At 41.2% G+C, this 25,557-nt stretch overlaps 2 protein-coding genes across 2 annotated transcripts; one reads left to right on the top strand and one right to left on the bottom strand.

Moving 5' to 3' along the window:
• Positions 1 to 1,971: 1,971 nt before the first annotated feature.
• Positions 1,972 to 13,604, top strand: immt (inner membrane protein, mitochondrial (mitofilin)). The gene is made up of 14 exons (XM_086178527.1): positions 1,972 to 2,117; positions 2,951 to 3,018; positions 3,131 to 3,317; positions 3,863 to 4,013; positions 5,154 to 5,246; positions 7,684 to 7,836; positions 7,937 to 8,070; positions 8,869 to 8,972; positions 9,143 to 9,278; positions 9,504 to 9,633; positions 10,794 to 11,017; positions 11,091 to 11,222; positions 11,648 to 11,777; positions 12,282 to 13,604. The coding sequence occupies exons 1-14, from the start codon at positions 2,076 to 2,078 to the stop codon at positions 12,887 to 12,889; spliced, it is 2,292 nt and encodes a 763-aa protein (XP_086034653.1). The 5' UTR covers positions 1,972 to 2,075; the 3' UTR covers positions 12,890 to 13,604.
• Positions 13,605 to 15,467: 1,863 nt separating this feature from the next.
• Positions 15,468 to 23,867, bottom strand: LOC147215583 (fibroblast growth factor 4-like). The gene is made up of 3 exons (XM_086178840.1): positions 23,573 to 23,867; positions 18,385 to 18,488; positions 15,468 to 15,922 (listed from the first exon to the last, which is right to left on the bottom strand). The coding sequence occupies exons 1-3, from the start codon at positions 23,865 to 23,867 to the stop codon at positions 15,746 to 15,748; spliced, it is 576 nt and encodes a 191-aa protein (XP_086034966.1). The 3' UTR covers positions 15,468 to 15,745.
• Positions 23,868 to 25,557: the final 1,690 nt, after the last annotated feature.

Consider the following 25,557-nt stretch of genomic DNA (forward strand, 5'->3'; position numbering starts at 1 on the left):
CAAAATCCATCAAGCTCGTGGCTCAAGGAACCTGGACACGGTTCCTTGCATATCCATCACATGGAGTGAACTGTGGAGGCCGGAGCCCTTTGAAATAGCCTTTCTACTTTAAGCGGTGTATGACACTTTTTTGACCCCAGTCTGCTTGGGCAGGTTGGGAATGAGGGAGGACCCTCTCTACAGATTGTATGGCAGTAAAGGAAAATTGACGCATGTTCTGTCAGGGTGCAAGACCGCTTTGACACAGGGAGAGTCAAGTGGCACCATGACAAAGTGCTTGCAGACATCCTTGAGCAAGAGAGGAGGAAAAAGCAACCAGCCAAAACAAGACCACTGCTGAGCACTACTATCACTTTTGTGAAAAAAGGGCCAAACATCTGCTGTTCACATCGAAGCTAGGTAGAATCTCCTGCAGTCAGCCCAGAGATGGGAAATGGAGGTTGCCCTTGGGAGGAAACTCCAATTTCCAGAGGTGGCACTGTCCTCTATGCTAAGACATCACCTCACATTATGTGACCTCCAACAGGAAGAAGATCATCCTAGTTGAGGTGATGGTGCCACGGGAGGTGGCTGTGAGGAAGCTGCAGAGAGGAAAGTAGCCAAATACCAGCAGCTTGTTCAAGACTGTCTGGATGAGGGTCGGACAACATGGTTGATGACTGTTGAAAGTGCGATGTTGAGGATTCCCAGGATGTGTCTAGAATCTAGTGACAGAGGCCAAGAGGCCACTTGAGGAAATCAGCAGTTTGTTGGCTTGGAGAGGGTCTGAGAGAGCCTCCTGTGTGCTCTGGCATAAGAGAGAGTAGCTGGAAGTCTGAAGGAGAGCAGCAGTGACCTGGGTGGGCTACTGACCTGCCAACTGGAAGGTGTTATGGATGTGGGTCGAAACACCCAGAGAAGGTTGGGAACCAAATGATGACCTCTCTTCCAGATCAAGGCTTTGCCCATTAGAAATTGAGGTATGTTTGCATTCCAGATTTATTGTATGTATTAGAACTTGGCTTATGAACGCACCTAATCACTGCCAAATCGACCTCTGAACGTTTCAATCAAATTTTGAATCGAGCTGCGGACAAGCCTCGGTGCTAGACACACAAACAAATAAACTCACGGGCTCTCCACATTTTAGTGTAGAGGCAGTGGTGTGTGGTACTGTGTATTGTTCACACTTTCACTGTTGTGTTTTCAAGACAAATGGAATTGCCACGAAATTCAGGCCACATTTGATTTTGACCAAAAGTAGCCCTTGCTCAGATGTCACTAATCAAAAGATAAACATTCGGGATGAAATCCTATTGAAATATCCATAAAGTCAAGTTGACATGATACGTGTTTAAAAGTAAGAGTGATAATTTATTAATCTCCATGGGGAAATTCATTCTCTGCAATTAACCCATCATTGATGAACCACGAGCAGTAGGCTGCCATCCACTAGCACCAGGGGAGCAGTGTCTCAACAACACTTTGACACACTTATAAGAGCAGGGAATTGAACCAGGAATGTTCAGTTCCAAAGATGGTTGCTCTACCTCCTGCACCACACCACCTCTAAAATGTAAAAGGAAATGAACAAAACAGCACAAAGCACCTTGTTTTTGTTTATTACTGAAATAATATAGTATGAAAACGCCTTGGTAAATTAATTCCTGCTTTCTGCTTTTTTATTACAGATTGTCCACATGCATTGATATTACAATAATGTCAAAGTTTTATTAAATGAAGAGGAAAGACATAAAAAACATCAAAACCTAAGAAAAGTTTTGAAATCTCATAGTTTTACCTTGATTAGAACAAAGAAACTCAAAATGCATTAAAATCCAGATTTTAAGAGCAATTTTTGTTTATGGGGGCTCTAATATTTTGTGTAATTGTAAAAGTCTGGCAGGAAACACTGGACACGTAGTGCTCTTATCGGATCGCTAGATGGCGGGGACGTGCAATGTGGTCTCTAACAGCCCTCCACATCAGGGCGAAGAAGAAGGTGGAGCAGTGGCGCAAAGGAGTCACTGCTATTGTGCGGGGTTAAACGGAATCGGATTTGGGCTAAAAGGGGAATTCGGGGGGGACTCAGGACCATGTTAAGGGCTTGTCTGAGAGGAGCGAATTCCACGCTTCGGGTAAGAACCGGGGGTTAAGACACCATTCGTCATTTCACCCACGTTGTTAGCTAGCACGGTGTCATTAGCATGGCAGTGTCATTCAGTGACCCACAGTCTATTGAGAGCGGCCGTGGGCCGTAGGCGGGTTTCACACCACATCTCGTGGCGTAAAACCCCGAAAACGAAACAACATGACGTTACTTTAGCGTTGAAAGCGATTGAATTCAAAGACAAAAGTTCACCGACACATCGCGAAGATGTTCCCCAGGTTCTACGCTGCCCGCCCAGTGGGTAATTCCATTTTAATTGTACAGGGAAACACGTTTCGACACTGTACATGTGACAATAAACGCTTTGAATCTTTAATGAAGGGGATTTAAATGAAGCCAGTTCTACACGTTTGGTCACAATGGACCAGTGACAACAGCTGTCAGTCTTCTCATTAAACCATATTCCACGTCTTCAGGGCGAGAAAACGATTGAAAACATCTAGTGCCATCTATCGGTGTATTTTCAAACAACTACGTGATCGAATAGAAGTGCCGTCTTAGAAACTCAATTGTTTTTTTTACTCGTAGGCAGCCCTCATGTCTGGCACATGTGTTTCCACTTTTGAGAATTCATGATTTCATGATGAGCCAGACTTACAGTAAACTTGTCTTCGCCATTGAACTGAATCAAGTCACTGTAAAGTAAAAAAACGTTTATTTTTTTAATGAACAGTTTCATCAAACAGCGCTTGATGTAGGTAACAGACATATAAAGGTGTAATGTCATTGCATCCCTGGCGGATCACTTAGTCACAAAGTCACTATTAATGAGATGTTTTCTCCTTCTGTCTGTCTCTGCAGAAGAGCTATAGGAGAAATCCTCTAAATAATGTGCAGCACTGTCGGCACTACACAGCAGGGGGCAATGGGTAAGGCATGAACGCGCGCGCACACACACACACACACACACACACTCTATAATGTGTACTCTACACTCGCACTTCAGAGTTGAGATAAGTAGTGTGTTCATCTGTGTCACAGCGGGGCGGGGAAAGTGGTGGCAGCTGGTCTGCTGACGGTGGGCGGTAGTGTTGGAGGCACGATCCTTTATGCACACTGGGACCCCAAGTTCCGAGCGGCCGTGGAGAAAAATGTCCCATACACAGAGCAGCTCCTGGGTCTTGCTCTGGGACCTGCTCCTCAGGATGTTGGACCCCCTGCAAAGAAGGTCTGTCCTCACATTTGGTTCTGCATGCGAACATGTGGGGAAGCGGTACATGTAATCCCTATGAGTGGGACACTCATAAGGAAAGAGCAGGACACCAGAAACACATTAAAGAGATATCAGTTAAATTTGCATAAAAGTAGCAGAAATTATAATTATTCCTTAAATACATTTTATTAATCGCTTGTGTAAAATTTTTCCCTGCATTTAACACATAGGTGAACCATAAGTGGGAGCTCAGGAATAGTCTGTTGGTTTTCTTTTTGTTTTTTTCTTTTCAATGTAACACTTAAAAATAATTTCAAGGGATACAAAATTCATAGAATATCAGTGAATAACCCTGAAATTGTCAGAAATCCACAAAACTAATCAAGAAAGTAAGTTAATATTTGACTGAAAAAATGTAAAAACTGGCCACACTAAATTCAGCATGCAAAAAAATCACTGAAAATCATCACAAATAGCATGGAATCAAGAAGAAAGTCCTAAATGATAAAGAGATCAAAATTTAAGAATTTTTTTGCAACTACGTTTTCCTCGTTTTTCAGATTGAGTTGGCCCAGCCCCCCTCCATGATGGAAAAACAGGTGAAGAAGACATCCAAAGCCAAGATAGAAATGGAAGCTGAGGAGCAGGCGGCAGAGAGTCTGGCCCCTGAGACCAGCCCCCCCCCAGTGACACCTGCACAGACCTTAGAGGGCAAGTCGAGCATGACCCACTCGCATGCTGCATGCAGTTGTGATGCTGAGAGGATGTTTTTAAAGTGGTATTAAAATGCAAGCGTTTATGTTGTTTGCATGCCCGACAGAGAGCCCCGAGGGTAAGAATTTCACCTATGCCTCACTCTGGATTAGAATTCCCATCACTCCTATTTCTCCGTTGACACATTCTGCATCTTACTAGTGCTCACATTCCTACTGCTGGTGCTGCTTCCTTCCACATAGTCCCCAATCTAATGCTTGACATCTAGCCACTGATTGAGTGACAGGACATGTTAATGTGTATTATATCATGCCTGCAATGAAACCACAGTGAAACCACTGCTCAATAGGCCAGGGACGCTGCGGTGCATGTTCACTTCGACTTGTAGACGTCGTTGATGTCTGTTTACCTGTTCGAAAACGTTTTGATCATGATGACAATCAGTGGATCACACTTAAAGCCAAACACTCGGGATACATCTTTGACATTGTCACATTAAGCAACTTCGGGGTAATGCCATCACAATGTGGGATATATGTTTATAAGTGGCTTGTTATTCATCACTTGTTGATAAGTTACTCTTTATTGTGACAAACACAACCTCCCAAAAATTCAAAGGTTCAGAACATAGTGCTAGCCATGTTTTTCAGCCGTGGGTTATGTGTTTAGTGTAGTTATAGTAGATGTATTACTACTACTAGTTTAGTAGTAGTAATTGTAGTGGTTGGAGTTTCTAGTGTTAAAATTCAGATCCATTTACACTATTACCCATAAGTTTTCTGTAGATACTCTTCTCTGGTGTGCAATATGAAAGAGTGTTGGCGGAATAATAAAGGAAAGTTGAATGCCACTTTAAGTGATTTTTTTTTTTTAAATGAATATTTATATATATAATATATATTCTGTATGGACTTTTCCCCCTACTTATATTATGCTTCCGAACCACTCTATTTTTTGGAGTATATTGCTTCCTGTTATTCCAAAATTGAATTTCTGATCAACCTGTCACTGCATTTCAATGTTTTTCACTACAAATACCATTATTATAGATAGTTATGAAGACAAATAACACCTCCCTGTGGAAAATGAAGTCACTTTACACTTGTAAACATGTCTCGTCTGCTTGTGCTCCTGCAGAGGCCTCAGCCGAGGCAACGCACATCATTGCAGCCATCGGCGAAGTCCCATCTGTCCCTGCTCCATGTGACACTGAGGCCGCCGTTGTCAAAGGTCAGTTAATCACGATAAGCGACCTGATGGTTCTCTCCAACTTTTTACCGTTCCGAACAAATCCGTGGAATTCCACTATTTCTGGCCCTGATTCCATGTCATCTAACTGGTGACTCATCATCTCACAAACTAAATATTTCCTGCAGTTTGGATTATAAGAAAATAAATTAGATAGTTGGCTGTCATTGATTTCACTGTTTGAGCATTAAGGATATATAAACCAACACAAGTTATCTCATTTCTTCATTAAAAATTAAATTACATAAGAGAAACAGCTTTGATGGTAAAGTCCTATTTGGGGCTAATTAGTACAGGTTAATGCTGTCTGGCTAACAAGGACTTGCAATGGATTTGCAGTCGTTGGCAGAAGTCCTTTGGATGAATCACCAGGGACAAGAGGCGGTTGGCAATCTGGAAACTGGATCTTTGGGTGCTGTCTGTAGGTCTGGTAGTTAGGCCAGGACGTTGAGCTTGCAGCCACAGTCCGGATAGATGGTGAAAAATTGGGTTTTGCATCTACACTATATGGCCAAAAGTATCACCTGCTTTGACTTGGATATGAACTTCAGTGACATCCCATTCCTAATCCATAGGGTTCAACGTGACGTTGGTCCACCCTTTGCAGCTACAACAGCTTTAACTCTTCTGGGAAGGCTGTTCACAAGGTTCAGGGGTGTGTTTCTGGGAATTTTTGACCATTCTTCCAGAAGCGCATTTGTGAGGTCACATACTTATATTGGACGAGAAGGCCTGGCTCTCAGTCTCCACCCCAATTCATCCCAAAAGTGTTCTATCGGGTTGAAGTCAGGACTCAGAGAACAAATTTCCACACAGGGATTAATAAAGGATACATTATTATAATTATTATAGTCAGTTATTATATAGGGTTATGGTATGACGTAGGAAAGATTTCCTGTATCCTGTTCTGTTCAACAGTAGAGCAGAAACAGTTTGCTGGAGAATCTGCTCCGATGTCAATCCAGTGTGAGGTGGAGGGGGTGGTCTGGGCTGTCCATGATGGATGACAGTTTCTTAAGCATCCTCCTTTCCACCACGGTCTCAAAGTTCTCCATTCTGAGATCAATCACAGAACCAGCTCTTTTAATGACCCTGTCTAGTCCGTGGAAGTCTGTGGTTCTGATGCTGTTCCCCCAACACAGCTGCCAGCATAACTTCTCCTGTGGCCTCAGATGGGCTAAGACCAGTCTCTCTAGAACCTTCATCACATGAGATGTTAGGGCAACTGGTCGGTACCATTTGAGGTCTGATGGTGACTTCTTCTAACATAACCAGGTTGTGATCTGATCTGCTAAAGGGGGGGTAGGGCAGTGGCGCTGAATGCATCTTTGGCGTTGGCATACAGTAGATCCAGTGTTTTATTTTCTCTCGTGTGACAATCCACATACTGGTAGAATCTTGGCAGTAAAGTGTCCAAGGAAGCATGATTAAAATCCCCAGTAATGATCTTGAATGTTCTTGGTGCTCGGCCATTAGTCGCGGTTGTGGAGCTAATGACGTCATGCGCAACCGCGGTATCTGCCAATGAAGAAGTATAAATGACGACCACTATAGTAAACATGAATTCCCGTGGCAGATAGTATGGCTGCATTCCCACAGCCAGAAGTTCAATTACCTGCATGCAGAGAGATGTTCCTTGATGTGCACGTGTTTGGGACTACACCACCTCTCATTGAGATATAGTATTAACCCCAGGTCCTTTCTTCTTGCTATTGCCAATAACGTCACTGTCCACCTGAACACTCTTAAAGCCTGGTACCGTGATGTTGTCGTCCGGGATGTGCGAGTGCAGCCAGGATTCTGTGAAACACAGAATACTATACTTATGGTATTTCCTCTGGACGCTGTGAGTTTGTCCGTCTTTCCCAAGTACCTCACATTCCCCGTGATGATCGGCAGGAACTGCGTCTTGCACCTTCCTCTCGCCTTCACTTGAAGACCGGCTCTGCACCCCTGCCATCTCCTCCTCATCTCCTCTGGGATCGTGGGCCTCTTTGCGGGCTGCAGGGCTGGCTTGTTCAATGCGATCAGATGGTTGCGTGTGTAGACTATGAAGGTGCTGCCGTTTGTGCTGTTCTCTGTTTCAAAGAGTAAAAAAAGTAACAGAAGAACTGGGAGAAAAATGGAAATGGAAAGTTTTAAGTTTATGTAATTTATTGCTAAGTTTTCAGTGATTTGTTGCTCCTTTTCTGCAGATTTCGCACTGATTTGTTTTATACGATAAATTGTTGAATTTCAGTTATTGTTCTGAAGATTGTGATCTAATATTTTCTCCCGATTTTGAATTCAGTCAAGTAGGTATACTGCAGAAAAGTATGATCATTGAAAAATGATCAATGTTAATTGAAAAAGCATGTCTTACCCATCACATGAAATGTAATTTTAAGCTGATATTTGGTAACGTATCAACATATTGTAGAGGAGTGTGAACACTGCCAAGATCATCAGGAGAGCCCACAGACAGCAGTTGCTGAGTCTCCTCTGGCTGCCGAAGCCCTGCAAGAGCGTCCGATAGAGGTTGTGTCAGCCAGACTCGCTCAGCAGGACCAGGAGGAGCAGGATGCCCTGGCAGGTAGGCCTGCCGTGACCCGTGCACTATCTTAACTCAGTTCTGTCTTCTATACTCCATCCATCTTCTCCCTCCCATCCCCTGTGTCCCCTGCTGCTTCCAGTCATGTCGTCCACCTTGGATGAGTCACTGGCGAGCTCAGCGAAAGCCACCCTGCTGGCCATCGGAGCGCAGGAGGCGGCGCTGAAGGCCATTACCCGCCACATCCTCAAACTGAAGGAAGCCATGGAGGCTGAGGTACGTTCTGCCACTGCTGTATTATACATGAGTTCTTTCCCTACCAAGGTTCTGTATGGAATGCATTGGAATAAAAAAAGGAATTCTGTATTCTGATGGTTTCCAGTGAGCCAATAACTCAATATAACTCAGATAATATGCAAACTGTTGTTCCGCAACACCAAACTTTCTTTAAATTGGATCCAAAAGACATCAAAAGCTGTGGATGATGCATTTTTATCATTTGGTTTTGTGAACATGCTTTCTCCATTAAAGACAACTACAACAGCAATTAGAGGAAATCTTCTGGTTTTTCTTTTTAATATCTTGTAAAGTTAGCTTTTTTTTAAGATAGGTTAATAAAAGGCTATGAAACTTGTATTTGAGGGGAAAAGGGACTTCCTCATGATGAGCAGACCGTGTGCTCCCAGGGCTATGTGGAAACCAAGTGTCTTCTTCTTTCGGCTTTTCCCGTCAGGGGTCGCCACAGCGAGTCAACCTTCTCCATCTAACCCTGTATCCCAAATTATTTGGTTCTCTCCACATTTTTTTGTTTCACAAGCTCCTGGAGATCAGTCACATTCTTAAAAAAATGGAGCTTTCAAATAAGGAGCTGTATAACTTCTTTTTTTTTTTTCAACAGCCGCATTTTGACAATTTTTCACACAGATATTGGTATCACATTTTTACCGGCTATATCTGTGGTCGCTTCATCCATAGAAATATTTGATTATGATGACGCTTAAAGTGCCACTGTGATGTGTCAGAAAGTCCACGGACAGAACCCAAATGTAACCCACTAGTTATGGGTGCCTGCAGGCTTCACCTGAGGAGAAGTCCACCCAGTGGAAGGATCTGGAAGGTTCTCTTGCGGACCGAAACAGCGCAGTGAATGATGCTGGAGCGGCTCTGGGGAAAGCCAAGTAAGACGAATTTAAATGTGCACATATCCCTATATCTATGTGTGTGTGTATTTGTGAATTTGCAGTGTGTGTGTGTTTTCATGTAATGGCAACAGTGATTATGTTATCCTTTTAAAATGTATTATCAATATTGTGATCATTTGACCCTTTTCCCTCCTCTCCGAGTACAGTGAAGCCCTAGATGCTCTCAAGTCAGTGATCACCAAGTCCAAGGGGCTGAATGTGGCCGCTGCTCGCCCCCTCATCCTGGCTGCTGAGGAGAACCTGCACAAGATGGTGGTGGACTTAGACAAAGTCATCTCAAAGGTAATGAGCTCAGTTACAGCTTTAGCCTCTGTACTTCAGCTACCTCTTATTCTCCAAGTGCCCCCGACTGCACTGACACTCGCGCGCGTGTGCGTGTGCGCGCGTGTGCGCGTGTGCGCGTGTGCGCGTGTGCGTGTGTGCGCGTGTGCGCGCGTGTGTGCATGTGTGTGTGTGTGTGTGTGTGTGTGTGTGTGTGTGTTCGTGTGTGTGTATGCACGCGTGTAGGTGCAGTCCGCTGAGTCTGAGGCCAAAATCGTCACTCAGTACAGCGACCTAGTAAATGAAGCCAAACTCCAGTTCCAGAAAGAAGTCAGCAGCCTGACTCCTGAGATCCATGCCAACTGGAAAGGGCTCAGTAAGGACGCACACATAAAACACACTCACACATATACTCAGGATAGAATGCTCAGTGAGGGGTATGAGTGTTGGGCGAGACAGGCGCTTATCATCTCCTAATTCAATGTTTCCATGGGTTATTAAAAAGCATTTAATAGATTTTGCAAAAATGACTAGCATTAAACAGCATCAAATTCAATGTCTAGCGGCATTCAGAATTTAAATACACTTGATGAGGAAAAAACATTGTTAAATGTTAAATCCATGTGATTCTTTAGTTCCATTGTCACTCATGTCATATGTATCTATCTGCTACAGTGCGAAATCTATTTCCAATGTAAGTAATTGACATTATCATAAATACGCATCTACAGTTGGACATGGGGATTAAAGTGGCATAAAAAAGCAGTTAATTCGACTACCTGATACCTGCAGAGACCCTGAAATAATAACAATAATGCTAACTGCTATATAATGATGGCTAAAAACATACCATAATAGCTTTAACATTAATAAAAGAAATAACTGTGGTGGACGCCCTGCAAGATTCGAGAGACACGAGGTCTCATGTTGCGATCACGAAGAGATGGAGCGTCAGAGGAACAAGAGATGAGCCAGACCTTCTTTTGACATCCCAAAATATCCAAATATGGATAGTAGCCTCTGCTACAAGAGGTACAGTTGCGGCTGAGCTTATTTTGTGTGTTATTTGAAAGGACATCTCTGCCATGATGCCTTTTCCCCCCTACTTTTTCCTCAAGTGAGGGATATTGGCGCCTATAGGGACTCAGAACTCTGACTCAATTTTTTCAAAAGTCCTGAAAAGGCACAGAATAATTTGCCTCAAAATATAAAGCCCCATCTTACCATAAGTGTCTTAAAAGTGATTAAATAAGTAAGTAATGAAATGTGTTGAAAGGTTTGAGAAGATCTTAACCCTTAATAAGCCTCTCATTTATTCGACACAGCAAATCATCTGCCTCAATCCAACCCTCTCCTCATCCTTCTATTTCACGTCAACTGATGTCATGTCCTCTTTCACCCCATTTATAAATGTCCTATTTTTGCTCTTCATAAGCTCAATTGTTAAAAAACCTCAGGGTCAAATACAGTTAATATAGATCTTTAAAGGCAAAGAAAAATATTTATCTGAAATAAAATGTTTGTGTTCGCGTCAAGCTGGCAAACTATCCACAGACGACCTCAATGCCCTGATTGCCCATGCCCACCGTCGCATCGACCAGCTCAACCGGGAGCTTGCGGAGCAAAGGGTGCGGGAGCAGATCCACATTGACGCAGCACTGGAGCAGCAGAAACTGGAGCACCAGAAAGAAGTTGAGGTGACGGTCAACACCTCTCTGCAACACATCAAGGAGGAGGCCCGTCTGGAGCAAGAGAAAAAGGTAGTGCCTCACCTCAAGGGGCTGCAATCCTTGCTGCTGCCGGGGCTCTGACCACATGTGTGTGTTCGTACAGCTGTCTCAACTGCGGGAGGTGATGGAGGCTGAGATGAGGACGCAGCTCCGGCGCCAGGCAGCTGCTCACACAGACCACGTCCGAGATGTTCTCAAAGTCCAAGAACAGGAGTTGAAAGCTGAGGCTGAGCAGGTGCCCCTGTAAAATATCACACACACACACACTGAGCATTTAGTTGTCACCAGGAGACTGAGCCACGCTCTGAAACAATTTCAGCCCTCATCTTCCTTAATATGATGATGCGTTTACTGTCTCTTTCATGTATCCATTATTTCAAAGCAGGAAACATTTTAACTCTGTTAGGAATACGTTTAGATTGTGATTTCAACTCTAAAGTATAAAGTGATTGTTTTTTCAAAATAAGTAACATTTTTCATATTTTTTGGTCATTTTTTTCTAATTGTATGCATTTTTAAATATTAATAATCATTTAAAAATTAATTGTTGCTGATCTTTTAATTATATTGCATTGTGTTTGGAAGACCGCAGTGGGGCACAGCCTGTTTCTGTTGTAAAGTTAGATCGTGTTCTTTCACTTTGTGTGTTTGTTTTCTCAGGTATTAAGCAGCAAAATCCTGGAGCAAGAAATCCGCTATCGGCAGCTAAGTCAAGAGCAACTTGATAACTTCACTCTGGACATGAACAGCGCCTACGCCCGGCTGAAAGGGGTGGAGGAGGCCATTGACAGTGAGCCACGTCCACACAGACACACACAAGTGCATGCACGCACACACACAAACACGCATGCACAAACACACAAACATAGTGCACAGAACACACCCTTTTCACTTTTCAAACATTTTCACTACTGAAAATCCAGGTCGGTTTTATCTGCATATGATCCAATTAGTCTTGGTTTCCCTCACTTTTCAAAGCCCTTGAACCCCACACTTTGCGTCGGTGCAACTCATCCTCCATGGGCGGCCATTGAAGTAAAGTTATTTTCCATCGCAGGATGTGAAATGTGAATTTATCAACAATAACTCACATTAACTCACACAATTTAAGGGGAACAGAACTTGATTAATTGAATTAATTATTTATTAGTCAAGCCACTTTGGATTATGTCAGATTTCAACCCACAAACGATATTGATATTTGGAACCAAATGAATTCATAAGACGCACAGTATAATGGTGTCTTGGATGCATTTACTGCACTGTATGAATATTTCCCATCCCATGAACACAGGTCATGTGATCGCAGAGGAGGAGGCCCGTAAGGCTCACCATCTCTGGCTGTCAGTTGAGGCCCTCAACTACAGCTTGAAGAATGCTGATGCCAAGAGCCCCACAAAGCCTCTGGAGCCCGCTGCTCTGGCTGTACGAGAGAGCTGCCACAACAACGAATTTGCCTTGGCCCTAGCGTCCGCCCTCCCCGAAGAATCCCTGCAGCGCGGTGTGTACAGCGAGGCATTCCTCCGTGCCCGCTTCTACGCCCTGCGCTCGCTGGTGCGCCGCGTTGCCCTCGTCGATGAATCCCACAACTCACTGTACCAGTATTTCCTGTCATATCTGCAAGCTGCGCTGCTGTTTGAGGACAAACAAGTGGCGCCGCCGGCCCAGCTGACCAGTGAGGATCTAGACCCATTCAAGCTGCTGTCGTATGCCAGCTACTGCCTAGAGCATGGTGATCTGGAGCTGGCGGCTAAACTGGTCAACCAGCTGACTGGGGAGTCCAGGCGGGTGGTGGAGGACTGGCTGACTGAAGCCAGACTCACATTGGAAACCAGACAGGTGGTCAGTCTGTTATCTGCTTACGCTAACGCCGTGGGGTTAGGAACCACCCAGACGCTGTAGCCTACCCACCTACCTTTTCCCAACCCAACAAACCTGGCCTACTAAGATACTTTCAGCGGTGTTAACTGAAATTAGCCAAGTGATGGATGTTAAAAATATTGCTGTTGTTTTGAAGCACTAGGTCACTGTCGACTATTTCCTGTAAGGTAACAAGCGAGGCACCCTTCTCTATCTGGTTTGTGTTAGTTAAGATCCTCTGTGTTGCCAGATGGGAAAATTTAATGCCCCCCCCCTGTCTCTCCGGAGGCCAACAGTCATGTTTTGAGGGAAATAATCATATATGCATGTCAAGAAGTCACAAGATCGGCGCCAATAACTGCAAATAACATATTTTGTGATGTGTTACTTTGCAAAAGTCTTTTTTTTTCCATTCCAACTGAGTTTAACACAGTGATCTTACAATTGTTATGGGATGACAAAAAAAGGATCTTCAGAGACAAAATGAGAAAAGATACATTTTCATGTCACTCAATAGCTAATCATTGTACATAATGGGACTTACTGATTGTATATTGTAAAGACAGCAAAATCATCTATGTAAAATCCATTATTTTGCATCTGGCAACACCGGGCCCACTTATATCAAGTATTTATTTTTTTTCTTTTGCCTTAGTGTAATGGACAACTGTAATTAATCATATTGTTGATTAAAGACAAACAGAGCTGAGTTTTATTTTGTTAGTTCTGCACATTCAAATAAACCACAAAAAGGAAACCTGTGACAGTATCCGCGTAGTCAAACTTGCTCCTTAATAGGTTTTTACTCTTGGGAAAAAAAGTATTTCCAATGCTGGAGACACAAACACACATACACACATGGCATTTGCCACAAGTGAGAAAGTGCAAAAAAAAAAAAAACAACTGACAATATCAAATTAATATTAAAATTACCAGGTAACAACGTAAAGAGGTAATAAACACCAGTTTATTTTGTTGGCTGCTTTTAATAACAATGAACAAGTTTAATGAAATATCTTTGCACCAAAGATTGAACAGGAGGAATATCGGCCTGTAGACACGTAATTAAAATAAAGGCCAGAAAAAAAGGGGGAGCCCTCAAAGGGCTCTCCGTTTAACTACAGCCCCATAAGCTGTCTTATCCCGCCCCCTTGTGGCCCTGTGAAAGCATAACATTTATTTATGGAAAAATCTACAATATTTCTTTGTACAAGAACCAATTTCATAAGATAGTTAGAACTTCACTATTTCCTTTCAATGGTAGTGGAATTAATAGATCTTGAAGATTTTATCTAATGTCCCACTATAGTAATGTTGTAAAAGATTATAACATTTGAATTCATATAAAACCGGAGATGCAATTAGATAAATGGTGATTCTGATGTACTATGAGTGTAAAAACATAGCGATATAAGATACAAATAGTAATAATAATTATAAATCAATATAAATGTTTAAACTTCTCTATCACATCAAATTTTTGCCCCAATTAGAAAAAAATAGATAGAACGTGAGTGCTCCATTACCTTGTTCTTTTGCAGTCATGGTCACACCAGTTTTATGATCCTCTCATGGTGTGTGGGTCAAAATGAAATAGTCTTAATTCAATGGAAAATACCACAAGAAATTATTCTGCGTTCATCTTCAACTGAGAACAATGAAGGTTAGCTGGGCGATCGGGTTTACAAATGATAAGTGCAATATTCAGATGTTTTTTTAGTATTAATAAAATGTCTATCTGTTCTTAGGCCTGAATTAATACATTAGTGAAGTCTGTTACATTTCAGTGTTTGTTTCATTTGGATACTGACCTGATCACTTTTATATATTTATCTTTTTTCAGTTCGTAGCACCCTTTGCCTTACCCTTTTGAAAGTCTTGTATTAAGTAGTTATAATTTTGGTTAATTTTTGGACAGAGGAAAGAATAAAGCAAATTTAATAAACAAATTAAGGTCATAAATAAAGCTGTATCAAAAGATATCTGACAGTTAGTCACCTGCGGCATAAGAATCCATAAGTTTTTCTGTTTTCTTTTTTTTAACGAGACATTTACTTTACTACAAAGTACATCCAACCAAAAAGAAACAGAAAGCCAAAAACAATTGCATAAAAAAATGACTTGGCAGTGATTAATGTCAAACCCAAATTCTCTCAATTGTTAAATGATTAAGACAATATATGCCATTGTTTTGAATCAAAATCTTTATTTCTGAACCACTTTTAAAACGCCCTGAAATATTCCAGGTCAATTTGACCCAAATGAAAGCAAATGGTCCTAAAAAGGAAAGAGGGGAAAAGCAAACCTTTGCGGAGAAGCTCTGACAGATGCATTTATACAGAAGAACAACAGCTAATTTATAGAATGTAGGTCCTTCCATTTAAATGATCCAGGTAAGGGCTGCAGATCCACATTTAAACTACGAGAGTTAAAAAAAAACACATGGAAAGGGGAATTGTTCCATCCTCCGAGGTGAAAAGCGTTGAATTGCATTTCTGTCCACTAGTTTTCAGTTAGCTAATGGTATTTTAGTTTTACGGCTTGTTCAAACTGTTAACTGACCTCAGCTTTATCTGTTTTTGTTTTTATGGTTTATGACGCTGAGGGTTATGATTTCCCCTCATTATCTGAAATAGCCAAGAAATTCTCTGCTACCTGCATCAATATTACACAGTAGCATTGCGAGTTAGCTAACACAGAGTAGCTTTTCGAAGATGTATTGTGACTTTGCTAGCCAGGCTAGCTGATATTTATCCAGCTAGCTAGCTAGCTAGCTTGGCTGACATACATACTGACATTGATTGAAGACATTTTGACTTGTCAGAGTGATAAACCACAGGTTTTAAACATTAAAAATGACAGACGGCTTCAGGTTGTCACCCTTTTTAATCTCACAATTCAGATCCTGGGAAGGAAATGTGTCATGGTCATGGTGGGAGTCACCCTGTTGCCTCTCTTTGCTTTACCGGTCTTGCCAAGCCCGATGTACATGCTGGGGTGGGCTGCGGATTCATAGGCGTTGTAGTTGTTAGCCAGGAGAGTCTCTTTGAATTTGCAGTCATCATTGTAGTTGCCCTGCGGAATGTCACCAAAACAAATTCTACATTTCTTTAAATGTTGTGGCTGTGAAACATAACATTTGCTAAATTCCCTCAGAACAAGCCAACTAGTAGACTGATTTTTTAACGCTTTTCTTCGCTACCAGGTGGCTATTTGGCATTATTATTGTTATTATTAAAAAAAAAAGATTCAAGGTCTTTTTTCACTTGTACAGTAAAATAAAACATGCTTTTATTACAGACTCCACTATGTAATCTATGCAGAAACCTCTTTTGCTATTTTTCCCTTTAGGAAATGTTCAAATAGCTGCTGTGCACTTAATTGTATACTTATTGTTTACTCAGTTTTGTAAGGGAAAGTCTTGTCTCTGTGCTGTGTCTTTCTGATTCCTCTGTATGTCTGGCACATGGTGAAAGTGACAATAAAGCTGAATTTCACTTTGACTTTATTATGTCACTTATGTCAATAATAATAATGATAATAATAAGTAATAACTAATAGTGGTGATAAAATATCAATAATAAAAATAATTATGATAAGAAAAACAGATATATTAAAAATAAACCACACAAATGAGAAGAGATTAAAATAGAAGAAAAATTAAATAGAAATCACACGCTCATTCTTCTAATTTTCCTTTCGACAGGAGCTCCAGTGAATCATCTGCCTCTTTCTAATGCTCTGTACCCGCTTCTCTCACACCAGCCAACACCATGTCCTCTTTCACTCCATCTGTAGATCTCTTCAGTTTTCCCCTCGGCCTCTGGCCTGGCAGTTCCAACCTCAGCGTCCTTCTACCACAAATTCACACACATTCATCCATTCCTTCATTTGTTTGTCCGTCTACTCCACCTATCCTGCAGTGGGGGGAAGTCCATGGAGCCAGAGGCTTCCAATTAATCTCCTACATGTTTTTGGATGACCCATGCAGAAACAGGGAGAACATTCCAGCTCCTACACAGGAAGCCCCCCCCCCCCCCCCTCCCAGTTGGGAATGAGCCAAGAACCTTCTTGCTGTGAGGCGGAAGCGCGGATTGTTGTGCAAGCCCCACAATAAAACAACAATGAAAAAATCACAACATAATGAAAAACTAACAATACAAATCAGGACATATTACATGATGCACAACGGATAAAAAAGGCAGTCCGTCTGACTTCTGGAGAGCAGCTATCTGTGTTGGTGTCAGCTGGGCATGTCGAAGTGGCTTGGCGAGGGTGTGTAGAGGTGTGTAGATATACGGGCCGTGTGGAAAAATGGATCAATGGTTGTCTCCATGGTTGTCTACCACAGATAATTAATCCCTCCTATTGTCCTTTCTGGAAATGTGAAGGAAACACCTCAGCAGTGGGTCAGCTCCCACCTAGAGGTCCGACAGAAGGTCTCCCCAATCAAACCACCCACCTCTGCTCACTCTGGACTGCAACTGGATGAGTAACTGGATGACTAACCGGTATTTAGCCGGTGGCTCACTTGGTCAGTCAACGTTCAGAACTATTTTAAGTCAAGCTGACCTCTGTGGGTCAGTCACTACGCAATCATACCTTCACAACTACATCTCCATGGTCAACAGAAAGTGACCTGACCTCTACTCCACAGAGCAGATCTATGCAAATCATCCAGGAGAGATTTCAAAAAGTACATGTACTTCGGTTGGACCTTTTAAGTTTTCTGTTTTTACTTTCCAGAGCAGAGCTTTTTTTTCAGGGTTCTCTCTTTGAGTGTGCTCCTCCTGCGTCAAGCATCTGTTCTGTGAGGCCATATTACAATTAGTTGTGGATGCATTTTCTCTAGAATTCTACCAGAGAGGAATCCAGGGATGGGATGGACATCTTTTGAAATAAACAAGTGAACAAAGGTGAACTTCCTCAACTAAAATCACAGATATGTCTGCAGCATCAATGGTTGATTATATACTTGACAAGGACAAAAATACACATTTCATATGATCATTCAGTAGCCGTTTTTCTGTCAAGGTACTTTATGCACAGTTTTAAGTTTTGGTTCAGAAAAGCAACCGTCTGTCAACTGAGGTAGCTTTGAAAGGATATATGCATTCATGAGTCAATTCAGACTTAGTAATATTCAAGTGAAAAGGAACAATATCAACATTTGTACTGAAAATATCACTTGATTCTAGTTAAAAAAAAAAGAAAAAGAAACAGATGGTGATAGAGCATCATAGTCCTGTGGCAGAGAGCATGGAGGAGAAAGACCATCTCATTTCAGCTTTATACACGAAATGATGTTTATTCATTGTACTATGAAATAATCCCAATATAATATTCTGAACCTTGCGACAGGGGCAATTGCATTATTAATCTTCCCTAAAAATTAATGGATCTCCCCAACAAAGGATAGGAAGCGAAAAAAACACTGGTTTGATATGTTGTGAATTTAAGATACATCCATTTTGAATAATCCCTTCATAATCCCCCCAATAATCCTTTGTTTTGCAGTTTGCCTGATGGTATCTTACCGAGCCGTAGAGCTTTCCTTTGTCACTCATGGCAACGAATAAGCCACTTCTCACGCCAAAAAGGCTAACCACTCCTCTCTCCACCGGTGAAATTTCCAGGAGCGCTACAATGAAAAAAGTGAAAATAATTACCGGCAAGTAACAAGTAAATCTTCTGGGGCGGGCAACGTCTGTTTCGGTTAACCTGTGGCCAACTGAGCAGCTGCCCACTATTCAATTTTGGCAAATATGATCAAAACGCCATAGTCTGTCAGGTTCCCCTTTTTATTTTTCTGATTTTTTTTTTCAAGTAAATTTCCCTATGCGCCCTGACGGCGCAGTGGTCACCGCCGCCTCCTGGCAGGTTTCCTGTTTCCATACCACTGGCCAACTGGACTCTTTCTGAGCTGAGTCCTTGTGTTCTCCCTCTTGCACTTCTGAGTTCTCATTGAAATCTCAAACTCCCACTCACACTTAAAACAGACAAAGATGTGAGTGAGTGGGATTGGGATCATCTCTGTGTACAATGTTCATCATGAACGATGCTTAAAAGCATCAAGTGTTTATGAGTTTCTGCTTCACATCTATAGATGAACCGCTTTATGTTTGAATCTGTGGTCATATGCCTGGCTGGCTGGCCCTTTAGGAAATATAGACAAATGCTGGGGCACTGGCGCCTACAGGGGGCACAAAAATCATAAAAAAATTACATACAGTTTAATTATATCAAAATTTGTTCTTGCTATTAACCCTTAAAATGAAAAACAAACGAATAAACAAACAAAAAAAACCCAAAATGACCACAAATGATAATACCAAATAAGCCACCCGTCCCCAGGCTGATTGGTACCTGCTCTCTCTGTGTGGGGCAAATTTATTGATGCAACCGTTTTTTTTTTCTTTTTTAAATTTATTACAATTTCCATTATTTATTGACTTATTTGCGTTACTTTTTATTTTGTGGAAAGGGTATTTATATTGTTTTTCAGATTCTTTCATATTTGTTCAGCATTTCAAATTCTTTTAAGCATGTTAATCAGGTGGCATGCATCTTGACATCTTATGACATCTTATAAATTAGTTACAACTTTTAAAAACGATGCCATTCGATTTATTTTGTAAATCTATATAACTTAACGACTGAGGGGGTGCCATCTAAATTTTTGCTCCATGTACAATGTAGCCACAACACTTGGTAAAGACTAAAATCAGGCAATTACCCAGATAAGAGATGACAAAAAAGGATTATTTTAATTTAGTATTTCACATCCCTTTTTTGTTGAAAAAATACATATATTATTTTATATTATGCATTATGTTGATGGATAAATATAAAAGAAAGAGGCAGAAGTTGATGACAGGATTACAGGTGTAATGTTTTTATTTATTTAGTACTGCAGTTTGTCGGAGTAATTTAACATTGTAAAGGGACGCACAAAATAAAGTTTTCAACCAAAACCTTTGGTGTGCTTGAACCTTCCATGTTTAATGCATAAAGCAGTCATTAAAAGAGAATAATCCAGCGATGCAAGACGAGCGAGAGATAAGACGAGAGATTACCCTTCATGATCGAGAGGCTGTTGAAGATTATTTTTGAAAAATCTCTCCCCGAAATTCCCCTTTCTTTCCTCCTCTCAGCTTGTAATGGAACCTCTTTGAAAAGAAGTGCACAAAGCAAAGATGACAAGCACATTCAAACAGGATAATTATGGCTTTTATTTGTTTATATTCTGAATAAGTGGGAAAGCTCATTCTAAATAGTTTTGCCGTTGTGCTGCTAGGATAACATTGTGTGAATTAATGAATGTCTGAAAAGTAAAGGGGTATTTATACTGTTTTCTTCTGAATGGTAAACAGGGAACCACTGTGTGCAGACGAACATGTAATTAAATTAAACTGTGAGTACTGGAAGCAGACCATAAGGGGAATGAATTATTGAGATCACCGAGTCTTGGAGGGTTCAACCCTTAACAGACACGGAACATAAATTATAAACAAACCAAAACTTTTATCTGAATGCATTTTTGAAAAACAGAAAAAAAAGGTGTCTTAAAGGGTCAATTAAGCCAATTATGAGCGTGCAGAATATTTTCCAGAGACAAATTTTTAGTTATTTGGGGATTTGATGATTAAAGTGGCTGTTAACAGCTAAAATTAATTTAAATTTTAGATGCTCCTCCATGAATATTATTTGGTGAAATGCAGAACAGCTACAGTATACTGGCAGTACATTAACCCTTAGAGGTTGACTTCTTTTTTCATTTATTGAGTTATATTTTCTTTTCATGGGAGTTAATGACATTGAATTACTGTATGTGAGCAAGAGACCAGAGGCTATTGATTCCTTAACTTTCTTGCATGTCGTTATACAAAGATTATATTTGCCTACAAACTACCTATAAGGGGCACTGAAATGTTCCCTGATGTGATTTGACTGAGCTTAACAACTAGATAGTTTGGTAAAATGTACTATACAGGTGTATACAGCAACAACGTCCACCCACTGTCTTTATTCATTCTGTGAAGCTAATGAAAGAAGCAAATCAATTAATTCCAACATTCCACATATTAAAAAACATAAGAGACTTAAATTAAAAAGTTGATAAAACTTCAGAATTTGGTTGTTACTATACAGTCAGTCAGTCTGCCATCAGCAATGTCCGCTAACAGTTAATTTATTTTACTGTAACCTAAATTAATTGTACAGATGTATGTATGTATGTATGTATGTATGTATGTATGTATGTAAGTATGTATGTATGTATGTATGTATGTATGTATGTATGTATGCATGGATGTATGTACGTACACATTTGTGTGTATCCCGAGGTTTACCTATGGGGATCAATAAAGTACTATCTTATCTTATCTTATCTTATCTTATCTTATCTTATCTTATCTTATCTTATCTTATCTTATCTTATCTTATCTTACCTTATCTTATCTTATCTTATCTTATCTTATCTTATCTCTGGACACCCGTCTCAGCGGGTGTCCAGAGAGGGTGAACGATCCTCTTGGGGTGACATTCATTTTATCCCGGGATATCTCGTGAGTGTATTTTCTGACTTTGAATAAACCATTCTTGCTTGATCAGTTCCTGACCATCATGACGTTTTTCCCTGAATGAAATCTGAACACACCGAGACAAAGTCCGGTCACGTGGCGGGAGCCACAGATACGGACAGAAGCCACAATAAATGCATTCATAGCAAACAGCTTCGACACATTAATACCAATAATAACCTGATAAACTTTCAGTATTACTAAGTAAAATAGCATCATTTTACTCACCAAAACCTGATTATTTGTAGACAAAATACATCCTCCTTCCTTTCCTCAAAAAGAGTTTTAATATTCTGTGGTACAGATTATCCGTGTGCTTCGTCTCCAAGCACTCCCAGCAATACAATTTGCAGTGTGCCTCCGAGCCTGTGAGCCAGGGGACAAAGTTTGTGGCTTGAAAATGTCGGACAAATCCTTTTCTTGGTTGTGACAGGTTCGCTAGCTTATAAGTTATCCGACCTTTCTTCACTATGTCCAGCTTTTCTTCAAATCCCCATCTAGAAAACAGCTTTAACAATACATGAGCAACTAAATCTATTTCTTCTCCTCCTGCAGCCATTGTGGGTTGACAATACCGATATTAAACAAACACAACTATATTTCTGTTCGCAGCTCGTTGGTACGCTTCTCCTCGCTAATACACTTGTCAACTCTCTGACTTTGCAATCAGAGGGTGTGAATATGTTGACATTGCTGTAGCCTGCTAGAAGGCTGTGATGTCGCCAACTCAAAATCGGATTGGTTGAAGCAACAGTGTCATCAGCGCTTATTATTTGCATAAAGGGCTTACAGAACTGATTGAGCAGCCCCCCCCCAGGCAGATTCCTTTGACTATGACCTTGCCTGACAACAGATAATGGCTGGAATGTGATTGGTTAATATGAAAGTGTATGTCTGGAAGCGGCACAACCAGGAGAAAAGCTATGAAAGGAAGTGAACAGACTGTTTGGAATTATTTAATAAGTATTCATGGACATAATATAATTAACGTTTGTGATTCAGATATTTTTTAGGCTAGTAGAGAAGGCCTTGTGGGCCCTGACGGCCCACCACTGATGTATATACAATTATATATCTATCTCTGTAACTTTGTGCTGTGACAAATTAATTTGGGGTTCTGGGATTTCATTATGCGTGCGCGTTTATGTGGATACACACACACACACACACACACACACACACACACACACACACACACACACACACAGGCACACATACATACATACATATACATATATATGTATATTTAGACATATGTTGATAAAGACTTAGTTGAAGGATTACGGCAACTGGAGATTAACAGCCTTCTTCGTTTTATGCTTGTACTTGAAATTGAAATCAAATGATTCCCCACACTGTGCCATATTATAAAAAATATTTACGAAGGTTTCTCAAAGAGCAGTTCTGCAAAGCATTCTATCAACACAAAGAAATCTTGCGTATAACTATATTCCGGGGTTGGCAGCCATCTGCCACAGTCAGTGTGGATTTCAACCTCCAAGTCTGATGTTGGCCTCATTTCTGTCCTTCATTGAGCTTCTTACGCTCTTTCTGATCAATGTTGATGCCCTTCAGAATAGCTGGGATCACTAACTCCTCGCTAGAGTAAACTATACCTCGCTATGTCTGGAATGCAGCCCCTGTGCAACACGTGCTATTTCTGCGAGCACTTATGGAGAGTCCACATCTTGAGTTGAAGCCAACCCAAGTTTTTTGATTGTCTTTTGCATCATTTTAAAGTTATCAGTATTATTATGCGGACTTTATTTTTCACTCAGATTGTCAGTTTTGTATTCACCTGTCCCAGTTTTTCAACAGGACTGTTCTTTTCAATCCATAATTTTGCCATAAGTAGTCACAAAATTCAGTTTGAAGGGACAAGTAAATGCCAAGACATGACACAGTTCCCTGTTTAGTTTCCAGTTATCATATCTGATTTATATGAATATTGAAAAAAGCTTTTGAATCAACAGTCTTTTTTTCCTGCAAATCGCTGAATATGTGCCATGACAATGAGTTTCAGTTGAAAAAAAACAAACACTTGTACCTTTGGATTTGTAAAAATATTTGATACAGGGGCAGTTGACCAAAACACCACATGAGGATTGTGTAGACACACAACGGGAACTGCAGAAATACTTACTATATCTGTTTTCATTATGTATCCCTGTGATCTTTCCATTGGGTAAGACCTGGATGTGGAACCCGATGCCCACATTACAGTAGAGCCTTCTGAGTCTCTTTATCCCCAGTAGATACTCTCCATCTGCAGCTGCCACCTCCCTCTTGTCCCAGGAACTGCCACTGGCCCAGGTCAGCGATGTGGCACTTTGTGAGATTCTTTTCTGTCTGTCGCTCACTGGCAGTGCGGCGACAAAGCTGCAGAGGACGATCCCGCACAGGAGCAGGAGCAGGAACTTGGACCTCAACAATGACATCCTCTGCCCACCGGTCCTTGGAGTCTTAGATAGCTGAATAGATTTTTTTTTTTCAACCTGAATTTTTAGAAAGTCTCACTTCAGTCTTTCAGTGAAATGCCATGCAGTGAATGTCTCATCTTCTTTTTCACATGGCTACCTAAACTTTTTAAACCCAGAGAAAAGTGTGCATATTTTGACGCCTGCAAAAAAGATGAATATAAAAATGAACAAAACTGGTCAGGGCTCCATGTGGCAGTTTTCAGGACTCTTATCTCCCGCTTCCCAACTTTGCTTCTTCTGCAGGTATATCCAGTAGACACACAGCAGACTTATATGTGCTCCATATTACATCACACACCACCTGCTGTCTTGTTTGTCTGTGAGTCACAGATGCTGTAGATGCACACAAACTGGGAAATGCGTAAAACGAATCCTGACAGAAAACAAATGGGACATGTGAATACACAGATTAGATGGCATTCGAGGAAAGGATGGATGCAAGCTGATGGATGGATCCTTTCAAATGTCACTTTATCGTCTCCATTCTCCAATACAAAAAATTATATAGGTTATTCTGGAAGTGATTGTTTGTTTATGTATGTCTGCTCTATTTGCACTGAGTCAAACTAAGCTGTGATGACATGCGTTTCCATTGAGCGGTCATGGCAAGGGGGGGATGATGCGTCGTCCCACCGTGCCGTGGTTTGGTCCTGCTTGATAATACAGAAACTACACAGTGACCCACATTTTCACTAACAATGAAGTTGCACTATTATCGCAGGCTTACACCTTACGATTTTACTTAAAAACTCTTGAAAAAATGTATCCTCTGTTTTTAATTCAGCTTTTTTCTCAGTGTATGTCTCAGGAGACAGGTCTTCCTGGCCCGGCTATTCCTGTATCCTTTATTTCTTTATTGGTCCATAGGTTACTACCGATATCGTATCAAGTCCCAGGAGTCCAAATTCCTTCTGGGAAGACAAAAGAAGAGCTCAGAGATTAGAGACAAGCAAACAACCAGACATAATAATAATTTATCCTTTATTAATGCCCGTGGGGAAATTCGTTCTCTATAATTAACCCATCATGGATGAACCATGAGCAGAAGGCTCCCGTCGGCCAGCGCCAGGGGAGCAGTTAGGGGTTCAGTGTCTTGCGCAACAACACTTCGACACACTAGGAGGAGCCGGGAATCAAACCAGGAATGTTCGGTTCCAAAGACTCCTGTGCCTCTACCTCCTGCATCACGCCCTCCCCATAAAACAACTCTGCTCCTGCATGGGCTCTCAAGCCAACTTGTTACCCATATAGAAGGTGATATGCTCATTTGAATATTGTATTGAATCATTTTTTGTAAGTGCTGCAGTTTCTTCCTCTGTTTTCTGATTTCCTTTATCGGCTGGATCCTGATCAACTGGTCAGTAAACAGTAGTGAAAGAGACAGAGTCAACTTATTATGTTTGATCTTCTTCTTTCGGCTTTTTCCGTCAGGGGTCACCACAGCGAGTCAACTGTCTCCATCCAACCCTATTCTCTGTATCCTCCTCTCTCACACCAGCTACCTTCAAATTCTCTTTCACTACGTCCATAAATCTTCTCTTTGGTCTTCCTCGAGACTCTTGCCTGGCAGGTCCAATTCCAGCATCCGTCGACCAATATATTCTCTATCCCTCCTCTGTACATGACCGAACCATCTCAGTCTGGCTTC

This window comes from Fistularia commersonii, chromosome 31 (assembly GCF_037954325.1).
Source record: "Fistularia commersonii isolate RoL2024-O1a breed Wild chromosome 31, RoL_Fcom_v1.0, whole genome shotgun sequence".
In the NCBI taxonomy this organism is placed as follows: Eukaryota; Metazoa; Chordata; class Actinopteri; order Syngnathiformes; family Fistulariidae; genus Fistularia; species Fistularia commersonii.